Source organism: Nestor notabilis, unplaced genomic scaffold (genome assembly GCF_000696875.1).
Source record: "Nestor notabilis isolate BGI_N333 unplaced genomic scaffold, ASM69687v1 scaffold31758, whole genome shotgun sequence".
Taxonomy (NCBI): Eukaryota; Metazoa; Chordata; class Aves; order Psittaciformes; family Psittacidae; genus Nestor; species Nestor notabilis.
Window position 1 is genome coordinate 3,273 of NW_009941257.1, and position 15,106 is coordinate 18,378.

Consider the following 15,106-nt stretch of genomic DNA (forward strand, 5'->3'; position numbering starts at 1 on the left):
CCATCAGTATCCACTTCTGGTCTGATTTACTTGCAGAAAGGCCCCCCAGAAACAGCAGCAGCAGGATTCTGTCTTGACTCTTGAACCTAAGTTTAGATCAGCACAAGAGCGATGCTGTGAGGTTCCTGAGCTTCTCCATGGATCAGCGCCAGATGTCCCAGTCCCCGTTCCTGGTCTATCCATTATTACATGGGAATGAACCAGATAAAGGGTTGTATGAGCATTAAATTAGTCCTAACCACAAGGACTTATTCAGTCACTAGTGCAATAATCCAGTGAGCAGCGTGTCTTCTCCTGTGGTGCATCCCTCATGCTCTGGTGTTCATCCTCTGGTCGTACCTTCACTGCTGCAGCTGCACATGCTCATTTTCCTCCTGCTTTTTTGCAGCTTTCATCTTCCAGAGCAGCTTTAACTGAAGGCTAATCAGGGGAATGTTTAATTGTTCACTTGGCTCCCTCCCCGCAGCTGATGAGATGACCTTGCCAAGGAATCAGTGGGGAATTGTCAGAGCAGAGCGAGCTCGCTGAACTTCCAGCGCTCTGGCATGGTGCCACTCCTGCTATTTATAGCCCTGTAAGAAGAGCTGAGCTGATTTGAGATCCAGATGACTCGCACACTGACCTGGAGCAGAGTCACTGCAGAAGCCTGATGAGCACATCTCCATTTCCCAAGTCATTCAGGGCTCATTTCTGCCTCATCCACTTACCTAAAGCCACCTGCAAGCTCTGCACGTCCCCATCAGTGCATGCTGTGAGGCTGGGGAGAGAACTGCTGCGGATCTGTGAGGACCCTGGTTCCCGTCCCTTGCCCGGGGACATGTGAAACTCATTCGTGCCATAGCTGTGTCGTTTCTCACTCCTCAGTGTGACTGGTTCTGCAGTGGGCCTTGCTTTTGCCCTCAGCTCTGACCTGAGAAGTCTTGCATCGACTTCTCTTCCAGCGAGTTACAGTAAATGCAGAAAGAGTTTTATCAGCATTTGCATGGTTCAGCTGCAAGGCTGGAGTCTCTAAGTAGAGCCTTTGACAGTCTGTCTTATCTGAAATGCTGGCTGGTAAATTGGGTGGAACACAACTCAGCTGTATGCTGACAAAGCATGAATGTTCTAGCCCGTGCCAGAGCCACCTCTTTCCGTACAACCTAAGCGTTGGCTTGTCTTTCTAACAACAGATCTCAAATCAGGGAGGCTAAAACACAGCCCTGGATCCCCTCAGACTTCTCTGCTGCCCATTTTCTGCTCTTTAGTCACAGGGAACAGCATCTCTAGCTGAGCACTCACCCAGGACTCTTAAATAAGTGTTTTCACACCGAGGCTGGGGTGTGTTCCGAGGCTGTGTCTGACTGCAGACTCGGTGTTGGTTAGTGTACTCAGGATGTGCTGCTTTCTAGTCTCTTCATACAGTCAGAACCTTGGTCTGGACTATGATTGTCTCCCCCTTGATGACTGCTGCCACCTTTCCTCTGCCCTTGAGGACCGTAATCCTGCCCTTGGCTGCTGCAAAGGTGGTCTCCCAGCCCTGGCTGTTAACACTCCCTGTGCCATTCCCCAGCAGCTCTTCCTTCCAGACCTCATCACATCTGTGGCACTGCTTCATTTTTAAAGCCACTCATAGTCTGCCACAGAACCCCAGAGTGGTCTGGGTTGATGGGACCTTAAAGCTTCTCCAGCTCCAACCCCTGCCCCGGGCAGGGACACCTTCCACTAGAGCAGGTTGCTCCAAGCCCCTGTGTCCAACCTGGCCTTGAACACTGCCATGGATGGGGCAGCCACAGCTTCTCTGGGCACCCTGTGCCAGCGCCTCAGCACCCTCACAGGGAAGAGCTTCTGCCTCAGAGCTCATCTCAATCTCCTCTCTGGCAGGTTCAAGCCATTCCCCTTGGCCTGTCCCTACTGTGTCTTCTCATTTCCTTGCTGTGAAATCTGTTCTACCTCTCAGCAGCTCATGTTGCCGCCTTCCTCGCTCCTTCAGAGGATTTGGTGGGTTTGGTGAAGTGTAAGTGACTTTTTAGCAAGATCTGAAAATTCAAAACAAGAAGTGACCTCCTCCAAACAACAATTAGGAATACACGAAGTCCAAAACATCCTCTATAGGACATTATTTGGGGCAATTAAACTTATATTTAGATTCAAAATTGAATAGGAATGCTTTCCAGGCTTGGAGAGTGAGCATGCATTACCATCACTTCCAGCAGCACTGGAATAGTCCTCTCCTGCCTGCTTTAGAGAAACCAGATGTTTGCACGTCAGGAACCTGTACAGAGAAGCCAGCAGAGGGGTGGTGGGGCTCTTGGCTCACCGAGCTACCAACTCTGAAGTTCAAACCTAGGTGCAAAAGAAGCCATTTGGTCAATCTCCAGATCCACCCGAATGAATAAATCCAGCTTCTGTGACAGGTCAGTGCAGTGGGCTCCTGACAGGCAGATTCGGAATGGGTGGATGCACCCCCCTGTAGGATGTGTTGCGTTGGGAAAAATAAGGTGCTTATTGTGTGGCAGCAGGATTTATAGATGGGTGTAAAAGTCATGGGGGAACAGAGGGATTGACAGAGGCTCTTGTCTCTTTTACAGCTGGTGTATCCTTATGACTTCAGGCTAACAGAGAAAGAGGTAAGAACTATTTTTAATGGTTTTCCTCTGTTTTTAAGGATACTGAGCAGTGGTCATGGAAGTTTTCTAATGTGTGGTCTTGTCTGTTACAGAAAACCAGTATCTGCTACTTATCCTTCCCAGACTCCTACTCAGGTAGGTAATAGCATGTGTTGGCCTTGCTGGGATGGGTCATTGCCCTTGGGAAAGAGGTGGGTTCATGATGGAAAGAGACCTCTAACACTGTGCCATCGAGGAGCACCCCTGCCTTAGGTCTGAACAAAAAGGTTTCTTGGCATTTTGATTGCTCTCTGCATATAGAATCGGGGATCGAGTGGTGATGGGACAGTATCATGCTAAGCTCACACCCGTGTCAGTGAGGTATAGAAACCAGCCACAGAAGGTAAGTTCTCTGAAGTTTGCAGCTCTCAACTGTAGCTCTTCTGTATTTGTCACGAAGAGCAGTAGAGGGGGAGAGGATGGATGCTTTCACAGCAGAAGGATTCCCAAAGCCTGGCTTTATAAATCAGAAAGGTGGCACTAAGAAATAAGCAGGTTAGTTCATCCCAGTACCTGTTTCTTTAAGCTGTAGCAAAACAAGTTCCTGCCCAGTTTAGTTTGCAATGTTTTTGAGGATGTACTTGCACTAGAGCTTAGTGAACACTCACACTGTGTCCCTTTTATCCAAGTAAATTGTTTCCTAATAGTAATATCTTCATTACACACACACAGAGCAGTCATTACTCTTCTTCAGAGCACAACATCTGCAGGCAGTGGGAAGGGAGCATGTCCTCTCATCCTGCTGGAGTGGCTTAGGCTGTTGAGCCTTGTGTTTTGTTCAGTGAGCTCGGTGTGTTTCCTCACAGCTGCCTTGCACATACTCTGCCCTGCTGCTTTTGCCTATCCTAACCAACTGGTGAAACTCCTGAGGAGTTCATGCTTCTCTTTTTCCTGCTGGACAAAGTATGCTTGGGGGGGATGAGCAGCACGATGTGACCCAGGGGGTGCCCAGCCATGGTGCTGGAGTGGTGGTGCAAGGGACTGTCCTTAAAATCAGTGGGTTTGGGGTCTTGTTTGTATGTTTTTCAGTAGGGTGGATAACAAGGGGTAGCTACTCAGGATTGATGATGCTGGCTGACGTCTTGTAAGGTTCCTAGCAATGGCCTAGCAAGGTTTAGCTTAGTGATTCTGGTTCTTGTGGTCAGCTGTGTGTCCTGCGCTGGGGTTTGGAGGTTCCTTTTATGCTGTTACTCTCCACTTTATCTTCAGTTTTGGAGTTCCTTGTGAATCAGCATCCCTGGCTATGTCAGCACTTCAGATGTAACCAGTTCCCTGCTTTCTCGTGACTGAAACTTCCCTGTGAGTGTTTGTGATCTCTCTGTCTCAGGTGGCCTGGGGGACACTCAGTTCAGCTTCCGCCTGCGCCAGTCGGGGGGGCAGAGGACCACTCACTATGAGGATGATGGCGAGTACAATAGAGAGGCCCCCCTGACCCTGCAGGTCAGTTGGGTTCAGTGCACTGCTTACACCTGCTAAGCAAACAGTAGTGTTCTTGGGTTAAAAACCAGACATGCTTTTGATTTCTTTTCTGTGCATGAAGTTCTCTGGCTGTGGGAACAGTCAGAAAAGGGGAGAGGTTTCAGCACAGGGTCTTAGTTCCACGTTAATACCCACAGAGGGTGTGCTGAGAACCTCAGCTACTCTGAGAGGTGGGACTGAATCGGGAGACCCCAGCTTAGGGGTCATGGCTGGCTACAGCAGAAAGGTAAATGGTGGCCCACGGATGACATCCAACAGCGTGCACGGCTACCTGTGCGTGGTTCCATGAGGCAAGACAAGAATATCCTTGCCCATGTTTACCTCTTTTGTTGAGGGATGATGGTTCTTTTCTTGTGTTGCAGGATCTGTGTACATAAACCCAGACAAAATAATTGGCGTGCCACAAATCCATGCTTGGGCTTGCTCTGCATGGGCTGGTCTAACCATACCCAAGCACTAAGATCAGGAGGGTCCATTAGTTGTGGGTTTCCGTCAGTGAACCACCCGTTTCACACAGAGAAGGGATGTGCTGAGCACTGTTGCTGCTTCTCGTTGAGCAGATGGCTACCAGATCAGCTTGTCCTCTTCTGCCTTCTCCTTTGAGATGGTGCTTCCTGTGCATGTGCCTGTTTAACACTTCTGCAATCTTTTTGGGATGTGCAATCCAAAAACCAATTGCTGGTCTGAGAGGGAGCAGGAGAGTAGTATGTTGGGAGAGAAAGGTGCTGTGAACTGTGGGGCTTCAAAAAACAATATAAAGTTAAAGATAAGTTCGATGGTTCTGCCTTTAATACCTGATAAAGGGGAATGCAATGTGTACCAGAGAGGACATTTCCTCCTCTTAGAAGATGAGGTATTCCTTCCTGAACAATACATTGTCCTCTAGCTGTCAAGGAAAAGACAGTCAGCGCACAACAGTGGCAGCAGGGTGAGCTCAGTGGGTTGGCTGAGCTGGTCCTATTGGTGGAAACCTCAGTTAACCCTTTAGATAATGGCCCTGAAGATGCTGCAGAAGGTGCTACCCAGAGGCTGTAATTTGGGAGAGTTTAGATGTTTCTCTCCTCTGTTTTCCCATTTGGAAGCTCTCCTGGATAGCTTGGCATGGGTAACTCTGCAAACAGGAGGGAATGCTGTCATTGCATCATCACAGGAGTGCAGTGTGCTGTTAGGTCAGTGGCCAGAGGCAGCTTGGTGGCAGCAGGGATGGGTTTCTCACTAACAGCACTGTTGGTCTCTTGCAGAGGGAGTCAGCTCATTACTTTGGTTATGTGTACTTCAGGCAAGTCAAGGACAGCTCCATGAAGAGGGGCTATTTTCAGAAGGTGAGTGCTGCAACCAGATAGCTCGTTACTCAGCTGCTACGTAGCTGTAAGAAGGAACCTATCCCTGGCTGTAACCAGCACCACTTCCTACGTGACACCCCCAGTGCTTCTGCAGGAAACAGCAAAGGTCACAGGGAACAGGAATATGTGGAAGGTGTCATTCCAAACAAAGCTGATGCTGTTGCCATGGTGCGTTCAGCACATGGGCAGTGACCTGCTGTCTGAATCATGAGATCCTCAAGCACCTGAACATTTGCTTCAGTGCATACTCGGTGTCATGGCCAGTGAGAGGATCTGCTCGTTGTTGCTGGTTATACCTTAACCCTACTGTCATTAGTAGCCATCTGGGAATGGATTTCCTCCTGGGATTCTGCTTCTGCCCAGCAGCAGTGGCACTGCTGGTACCTCACCAACACTGTCTCTTAGTATAAATCTTGTGACACAGACACTGGAAAATTATATAAACTGCAGGTTTATTTCAGCATAAATACACAAAGTGCTTTGTATTCTTCAGCCAGGTGGCTATGGTCACTGCCTGGGAGAGTGGAACTGCAGGCTGCTTCTAGGGGAGAGAAATAATTTCCTTTGGTCTAAGATCTGTTTTTCTCTATGGGTCCCTGGAATTACTCTTTCAGAAGTGATTTTTCACATCAAAAGATAAAATGCCATCCTCTGACAAATGAGAGAGGGTCTGAGGCTGGTGAGGGGCCAGAGAAGTGCCACAAAGGTGATCCAAGGAGTGGGCAGCAGTGTTCAAGGCCAGGTTGGACACAGGGGCTTGGAGCAACCTGCTCTAGTGGAAGGTGTCCCTGCCCGGGGCAGGGGTTGGAGCTGGAGGAGCTTTAAGGTCCCTTCAACCCAAACCATTCCATGATTCTAGCAAGAACTCCACCAGCAGAAATGCTGCTTTAGAGCAGTTTCTTGTTTTTGATGTTGGATTTTAAGTGTAGCCCTCTAGTAAGCAGTGTAAGTATATCCAGTGCTAGAAATGATCATGTCCAGGGGTCTCTGACTCCGTACTGTACCTGTTTTCAGTCTCTGGTGCTGGTGTCACGCCTTCCATACGTGAACTTGTTCCAGTCCCTGCTGCAGCTGATTGCTCCTGAGTACTTTGACAAGCTGGAGCCATGCCTGGAGGCAGGTGAGCCCTCACATCTGGGGGGAGGCTTTGCACACTGGAGTCTTTCAGGGGGTTTATCAAGAGGTTCCTGAAAGACAGTTGAAGTGTTCTAAATTAGTTCACTCTGGAACAGATTCCAACAGGGAAGAACCTTCATTCAAGTGGTTGAATGTCAAAATTATAAACAGCTGTAAAGGAAGCATCAATGGGAAGTGCCTGACAACCCTCATAGATGCTGCTGTCAGTTTTGCATACAATGTCTTCCCAGAGAGAGGGAAACCTGCTAATGCTACATCTTTGTACAGGTCTTTGTCACACTATTCAACTTAATCATGATTTATCAGCAGCGTAGTGCTGTTGGGACTGCACTGGAAATGGTGGTGCAGGTGTAAGTCAGATGGGGACTGGGTGCAGTTCGGGTGTCCTCAGCATCAGAAGGACATGGAGCTGCTGGAGCAAGTCCAGAGGAGGCCACGAGGATGAGCAGGAGCTGGAGCAGCTCCCATACGGAGCCAGGCTGAGAACATTGGGACTGTTGAGCCTGGAGAAGAGAAGTTGCTGGAGACCTCAGAGCAGCTTCCAGTGTCTGAAGGGGGCTACAAGGATGCTGGGGAGGGACCTTCATCAGGGACTGGAGCCACAGGACAAGGGGTGATGGGTTCAGACTGAACCAGGTGAAGTTCAGGTTGGAGATAAGGCAGAAACTGTTCCCTGTGAGGGTGCTGAGGCGCTGGCACAGGGTGCCCAGAGAAGCTGTGGCTGCCCCATCCCTGGCAGTGTTCAAGGCCAGGTTGGACAGAGCCTTGGGTGACATGGTCTAGTGTGAGGCGTCCCTGTCCATGGCAGGGGGTTGGAGCTGGATGATCTTAAGGTCCTTTCCAACCCAAACCATTCTATGATTACTTGCTAGAGGGTTTGTTTGGAGCTAGCCAGGGGGATACACACACCAGGGCTGAGTGATACCTGAGTGGGCAGAATGCACAGGCCCAGCTGAATCAGCTGTGCTGATCTTCAGATTCAGCTTTTTTCTTTCCCTGTGTCCCTACAGTGTGCAATGAGATTGATCAGTGGCCACCTCCTGTGCCAGGACAGACCCTGAACCTCCCAGTGATGGGTGTTGTCATTCAGGTACTTGCTGATGATGGTCTGTGCTCAGCAGTGGACGGGGGCAAACTGGGAGGTGGGATGTTTGTTCATTTTCCTCTGGATGTTCAGTTTGCTGTTTACTCCAGATTCTTTCCGTTTAGTCCCAACCTCTGTACAATTAGACTTGGGAATTGAGGAAGCTGTCTCATGCAGATGGTTCTTAGGGAAGAAAGCAAAGTGTGTGTGCATGATGATTCCATCTCCCTGGGTAATCTCTCAGTTCTTATTTGTAATCTAGGTGAGAATCCCATCAAGGGTGGATAAGCCAGGATCAAGCCCAGTGAAGCAGTTCAACCAAGAGGTGAGATAAAGCATGGTGTGACACAGGCCAGTGATGATCAGAAACTAGACTGCTGAGCAAGGAGGGTGGAGAAGAACTGGAACTCTTTCAGCCTTAATCCTGTTTGAAACCACTCTTTACTGCTTTGATTCAGCTTTCATTTTGATTCGTGTTCATTTCATCTTCTCCCTTTTCCTCTCCTTTGAATAATGTTGTCGTCTTTCACAGCTTCTGGTAGCCATATCACTGTGGTACTATGGGTACTTATTATCTCCATCTTAAGCTGTGTCTTCCACCAGAGGAAACTAGAATATAAAGGAGCAGACACAGGAAGTCTTTCACATCTTGAAAAGAAGGGATTCTTGATGATCTTATAGGAAAGGAAGTTCATTTAGACCTTAAATGCTCAATCCAGATCCGTTCCTCTAAGTGTTAACCTTGTTCTCTTCTTTTTGTGCTTGTTGTAGATCACTTTGTGATAGATGTGGTCAGTGTAGGTGGCATTTCAGCCAGGAGGCTTCCATTTACTAACAGTTTTGGGTTTGTTTGGTGTTTTCTCTTCCTCATTTAGAATCTGTTACCAGCCCCACTGGTTCTCCCCACTATTCATGAACTGGATCTTTTCAGGTGAGAGCCACCACCCCTGCAACCCTCTCCTCTGCTCTCCCCTCTCTCTGCTCAGAGCATCCTGTAAATCCTAGGGATAATGAAGAACCAAAAGTTACTGCTTTGCAGAGCATCGTTTAGAATACTGGGCTTGCAGAGCTTGTGCAGTGTTTAAACCTGTGTGTGTTCCCCGTACCACAACCCCATGTCCTAGGTAGAGGAGGTTTCTTCTCTTGACCTTGCCTCGTGATCAGCTCAAGCTCTGACTTGTCAACACTGAGAGTCTGAACCAAACTTGTCTGCATTATCAGTGCAGTTTAATAGAGGCACATCTGCTGTAATCCACACGCATTTTACTTGGCTCAGATGAAAAGACACACTGAGAGCAACATGCTCAGCAGGTTGCTTTACACTGCTTAAAGCATTTCCTTTGAACATGTGTGAAATGGTTGAGCAGCATCATGTGTGAAGACATGTGGCATTGGTGGGGAATGCTAAAACTCAACCCTGGGTTGCAGATTCCCACATAGAAGCACATCTGGGCAGGGGCATACGCATTGACTGTGTCTGTGTCTGAACTGCATCTCTAACCTCAGCTCGTCATTCTTCTGCTAACAGATGTTTCCAGCCAGTGCTAATTCACATCCAGATGTTGTGGGAGCTGATGTTACTGGGAGAGCCAATTGTTGTCATGGCACCATCCCCTACAGTTTCTTCAGAAATGGTTCTGGCACTTACCAGGTAATGCCATGAAATCTGGAGATACAGGGAACTGGAATAATGGATTCTGGCAGCTCTTCTCTTTCAGGTACCAAGTCAGTTGTCAGCTTGAGCTTGCACATGAAAGCATGGGAGACAAATAGCATAGCAAGAGAGTGTTGCTCACATTCCCTGATGGTAAAGAGGAGTAAAAATGAATTTCCTGTGTTGGGAGACCTGCTGGGTCATAGCCCTGAGGAACTTTGTCTCCCAAGCTTTGAACTCTGCTTTAGCAAAAAGAAACCCCAAACCCTTGAACTCCTTCAAGTGTTACCTCTGGCAGGACAAAACCACTGCTCTAGGACATGGACCTGATGTCAGCACACATTCCTCCTCTGAAGGGTTTATGTCTGCTCTTACAGCTGCCTGGCTCCTCTGAGGTACTGCTGTGACTACCGCCCCTACTTTACCATCCATGACAGCGAATTTAAAGAGTACACCACCAGGACACAAGCTCCGTAAGTAGCCACTAGACCCTTGCTTCCCCCTTGCCACTGCTGTGTGGAGGAAACCCTCAGCTTAACATTGTTCTGCCTTTGTTTCCCCTCTTTCCAGGCCAAACATTGTTGTGGGAGTCACGAACCCTTTCTTTATCAAAACTCTCCAGCACTGGCCACACATTCTTCGGGTTGGGGAGCTCAAAATGTCAGGTAAGGCTGGAACTACTGTCCTGTTGTGCTGGTAGACCTTGTGAGAGGCTAGCAGTGAGCTCACACGTGTGGTGCCAGCTGTTGGTTTACTCATCTGCGTTCCTGTGAGAGCTGAGAAGCCAAAGGCAAGTCCAGACTCTGCCTCAGTTGATGTGCAGGATGAGCACAATGGCACGGACAAATCATTGAGAGGATAACTTGCTGTAGTTTATTAAGCATTAAGAAAAGGAGAAGTCCTTCCTGGGCAGGAAACAGAAAACTGGATAGAGAAGGAGAGGGAGGTGGAGAGATAGGCTGGTATTATTATCTGTAAAGCCAAGGAAACCTCTAGAGTGGGGAGCTGGGTTTTGTGTAATGCCTCCTTAACACCTTCCTGTCCCAAAACTGCAGTATGTAAGTTAGCAGGTGAGAAGGCTCATGTGAAGGTGGAGTTAAGGGAGGGAATCACTGAAGAGGTACCAGTGTAGGACTGGGTGTCCTCGAGTGCACAGTGGATGTGTGGTGGATGCTGTGGATGTGAGGATGGATTCAGAGCTGAACTGGTCACTTGATGTGGTTCCACAGGAGACCTGCCCAAGCAAGTGAAGGTGAAGAAGCTGGCGAAACTAAAAACCTTAGACACAAAACCAGGTATGTCCCTTTGTCAGACATGACTCAGTTCTGTTTACCCTTCTACATGGGGGATTTAGCTCATGAACACTGCATGTGTTATTCTTTGTATCTCAACAAATGGATGCTTTGGTGTCACCATCTTCTCACATGTTATCGTCTTCTCACATTTGATCCGCTACACAGTAGTGTCATCCCCAGTGTAATACATAAAACTGTACAGATTTGTTCTGAGGTTGAAAAACCCAAGATGAGTTAATTGAACAAATCATTTTGTTGAGAGGGACTCAACAAAATCATTTGTAGAGGGGCTTTAGACAAGGGCCTGGAGGGACAGGTCAAGGTCAATGGCTTGAACCTGCCAGAGGAGACTGAGATGAGCTCTTGGGCAGAAGCTCTTCCCTGTGGGGGTGCTGAGGTGCTGGCACAGGGTGCCCAGAGAAGCTGTGGCTGCCCCATCCCTGGCAGTGTTCAAGGCCAGGTTGGACACAGGGGCTTGGAGCAACGTGCTCTTGTGGAAGGTGTCCCTGCCCGGGGCAGGGGTTGGAGCTGGAGGAGCTTTAAGGTCCCTTCCACCCAAACCCATCTAGGATTCTGTGATTTTAGTCTTGGGAGAACAGCTTCTAATTTTCATGGGGTTATTTTGTATATCATACCCACTTTTTAGATGTGATGGAAGTCAGAGGAACTTGCTTGCCTAGATACAGCTGTCCCTTAACTAAATGTTCCTCTCAGACCCAGCCATAAGCTGACTCCAGTAAGCTATCTCACCATCAGCTTAGCATCAGAAGGCCCTTGAGATAGTTCAGTGTCCTTTACTCCTGCTGTGGGTACTGGCTGCATGAGCAGTTCCTCTATTCTTGTAATAGCTTTTTAATCGTTGCTGTAATTACACACACAGAGCAGCCAGGGTTAGGGAATTTGGGTTCTGTAATCCCTATGCTATATAGCAGTGCCTCCTCTAGGTACGTGGGCAAAGATTTGTTTCTAACATCTGCTTTTTTCCTGGTTTGGGTTTTTTTCCCAATCTAGGAATCTATACTTCTTATAAAACATTCCTGCACAAAGACAAAACCCTGATCAAGAGATTACTAAAGGTAAGGGCTTGCCACTCTGTCCTACCTCCTGTATGTTGTTATGGAAAACCTGTGCTAACAGCTTGACTTAAATAGGCAGAGCTCTCCGAAAGGAACAGACCTTTTAGACTGCAGTGACTTAGTCAAGTGTACTTGGACATGTTCATCATGCCAGTTTTAACATTTTTACATGGTATTATTAAGGGGGACCTACAAGAAACCTGGAGAGGGGCTTTGGACAAGGGATGAAGGGACAGGCCAAGGGGAATGGCTTGAACCTGCCAGAGGGGAGACTGAGATGAGCTCGGGGGCAGAAGCTCTTCCCTGTGAGGGTGCTGAGGCGCTGGCACAGGGTGCCCAGAGAAGCTGTGGCTGCCCCATCCCTGGCAGTGTTCAAGGCCAGGTTGGACACAGGGGCTTGGAGCAACCAGCTCTAGTGGAAGGTGTCCCTGCCCAGGGCAGGGGCTGGAGCTGGAGGAGCTTTAAGGTCCCTTCCACTCAAACCAGGCTGATTCTATGAACAACTGTTATCAGAAAGAGACTGAAAAACAGATTGTAGGCAGTGAAATGTGAGTAACGTGTTTAACTGGGGGGTGGAAGGTGTGTTTTGGGCAGCAGTTTTCCAGTCTGCTCTGGACTGGCTGCTTCTGGCTGCACTTTACAGGTTCTGCATCTCTCTGCATACCAGAGGATGGCACCTTTGAGAACCTTTGCTCTGTGCTTGCAGGGGATCCAGCGGAAGCGCCCGTCCGAAGTCCAAAGTGCCCTTTTGAGACGTCACCTTCTGGAGCTCACCCAGAGTTTCATCATTCCCCTGGTGAGGAGCTGAATGCAGACATGTTGGGGGGTGAACAGGAGCTGCTCGAGTGACAAGTTTGCCCTTGCTCTCTATTATTCACCCATTGCTGAGCATCTATAATAGGTTCAAGATGTGACACTCCAGAGGTGCATTACTCCAAGGAATAGACCAAAATGTCTCTTGAAATGCCTCCCTGATTTCAGTAATCAGCATTACATCTGCAGGTTGGACATGCAGCACACTGCGTGTGAAGGCAGAACATTTGCAGTGTAGGAATAGCTGTTCCCTGTTGTTTGATCCTGATGCCAACTCCTTGCTCTCTTCAGCAGGTAGTCAAAGCAGATATATAGGGGAGGGACAGGAGCCCAAAACATTCCTCTAATGCTGGAATCAAACCCATGGCCAACGTTCCCTTCTTGCGTGGAAGCTTCGCTGTAGAGCTTTGGAGGCTCCATGAGGTGATCACCACCCCAGGGCAGGTTTTAGTGAATGCTTTTGTTCAAGGCCTTCCCTGTTGGCCAAGTTTGGCTCCTCCACTTCCTTTCCTACATCATCTTGGGAGGCAGAACATGGGAGGACAGAGCATCTTCTCAGGTTTACTCCCTCCTGCCAACTTCTTCCCACCTGACCTCTGCTCACATGGCATGCTTGGGATTCCTGCAGCATGGCTGTGTGACCCAGCCGTGATGGGAAATGAGCTGGAACACTCGGGCTCATGTCACAAGAAACTATGAAGTGAAAACCAGAGAGTACAAGGTAGTTGTTTGTGTCTGGGATGCGTTGGAGAAGACCATCAAACTCCATGAGCATGCAGTAGGCTCCTCGATGGCTGCAACTTGCATTTTATTATTAGTATTTAATGGTTTGGGGGTTTATTTCTTCTTAGGAGCATTACATCGCAAGTCTGATGCCTCTGCAGAGGGCCATTACTCCGTGGAAGGTATGTTCAGTTTTCAGTCACTTCTGCTTTCCCTTGCCTGCAGGGATGGGCAATAGTTCTGCCATGTGCTGCTCACATACTCTTGATACGCTGTGTGAACTTCCCTCATCGAAGGAAGAGGGTTATTACTGCTTTAAATACAAGCTGAAACAAACACTGGGGCAGATGCTTCCTGTTTTGCAGCAAGCTCAGCTATTGTGAACCTCATTTGAATTTTACTACAAGGCTGGATAAGATGTTCATGGGTGTTTTGTTCTCACAGTTACCAAGTCTGCTTTGTTCAGCCTCTTCCACTGTAAATACAGAGCTCATCTTGCCCCAGTCTCTTTTGGTGTGTGTAATAATGGTCCTTCTGTTGTGCAGAACCCTCCACAGATTCGTCCTTTCTGTCAGGAAGATTTCATGAAGACCCTTGAGCACGCTGGGCCCCAACTTACCTGTGTGCTTAAGGGGGACTGGTTGGGCCTCTACAGGTAAGATTTTGGTGATTCCCTGCCTTATCCCCTTAACAGCCTGTGCAAGTTGTAATGAACATCAAAGCTTGAATTAGAACAGGAGCAAAAAAGGAGCTTCAAGGCAGAGACAGGTCACCTGAAAAGCTCGTGTCTCTGAAGAATTGCTTAACTAATAATGTCAGGAGAAACAAACACGGGACAGAATCAATCCTGTGGTTTATGTGGTTCCATAAGAAGGATATGGAGCTGTTGGAGTGAGGCCAGAGGAGGCCCCGGAGCTGCTGCGAGGGCTGGAGCAGCTCTGCTCTGGAGCCAGGCTGAGAGAGCTGGGCTGGGGCAGCTGGAGAAGAGAAGGCTCCTGAAGGGGACACCTTAGAGCAGCTCCAGTGCCTAAAGGGGCTCCAGGAAACCTGGAGAGGGGCTTTGGACAAGGGATGTAGGGACAGGCCAAGGGGAATGGCTTGAACCTGCCAGAGGGGAGATTGAGGTGAGCTCTTGGGCAGAAGCTGTTCCCTGTGAGGGTGCTGAGGCGCTGGCACAGGGTGCCCAGAGAAGCTGTGGCTGCCCCATCCCTGGCAGTGTTCAAGGCCAGGTTGGACACGAGGGCTTGGAGCAACCTGCTCTAGTGGAAGGTGTCCCTGCCCGGGGCAGGGGTTGGAGCTGGAGGAGCTTTAAGGTCCTTTCCTGCCCAAATCATTCTATGGTTTTTTAAATATGGAGAAGGGAAAAACTTCCAGCAAGTGAACGGAAACAGTCCTGGATTAGTTTGGTTGTTGTGATAAAGTTTGCACCATTTTATGCTTTAATGTGTTCAGCAGTGAACCAGCAGCTCTGCTCCTGATGGGGTGGTAGATAGATTTCATTGTGGTTGTCTAACAGTTTGGAAGTAGCAACACACAAGCTGCTGCAATAAGTCCTCTGAGGTTTGCAGCAAGTGATGCACACGCAGAAGTTTACACATTCCAGAGCTTGTAACTGTGAGAGGTTTTGCACAGACACTATTTCTTGTGCTCCCAATCAAACCCTTAATTCAAAGATATGTCTGTCTATACCACAGCAGCATCTTGAGAACTTGGACTTCACTGTCCTGGGGGTGCATGAGCAGGAATCATACAATCATAGAACCCCAGCCTGGATTGGGTTGAAGGGACCTTAAGGCTCCTCCAGCTCCAACCCTTGCCCCAGGCCGGGGCACCTTCCACCAGAGCAGGTGGCTCCCA

At 48.7% G+C, this 15,106-nt stretch overlaps 1 protein-coding gene across 1 annotated transcript in view; it reads left to right on the forward strand.

Annotated features, from left to right (window-relative positions):
- The first annotated feature begins 649 nt into the window (after positions 1–649).
- DENND6B (DENN/MADD domain containing 6B) overlaps positions 650–15,106 on the forward strand; it is a 17,249-nt gene continuing 2,792 nt past the window's right edge. The window contains exons 1-17 of the mRNA XM_010020773.1: positions 650–742; positions 2,568–2,606; positions 2,699–2,741; positions 3,973–4,085; positions 5,366–5,446; positions 6,482–6,587; positions 7,615–7,694; positions 7,951–8,013; positions 8,564–8,619; positions 9,217–9,339; positions 9,720–9,815; positions 9,913–10,007; positions 10,572–10,637; positions 11,649–11,713; positions 12,420–12,509; positions 13,378–13,431; positions 13,795–13,904. Of these exons, the coding sequence (XP_010019075.1) occupies positions 650–742; positions 2,568–2,606; positions 2,699–2,741; positions 3,973–4,085; positions 5,366–5,446; positions 6,482–6,587; positions 7,615–7,694; positions 7,951–8,013; positions 8,564–8,619; positions 9,217–9,339; positions 9,720–9,815; positions 9,913–10,007; positions 10,572–10,637; positions 11,649–11,713; positions 12,420–12,509; positions 13,378–13,431; positions 13,795–13,904 (1,373 nt within the window). The remainder of the gene's footprint in view (positions 743–2,567; positions 2,607–2,698; positions 2,742–3,972; positions 4,086–5,365; positions 5,447–6,481; positions 6,588–7,614; positions 7,695–7,950; positions 8,014–8,563; positions 8,620–9,216; positions 9,340–9,719; positions 9,816–9,912; positions 10,008–10,571; positions 10,638–11,648; positions 11,714–12,419; positions 12,510–13,377; positions 13,432–13,794; positions 13,905–15,106) is intronic.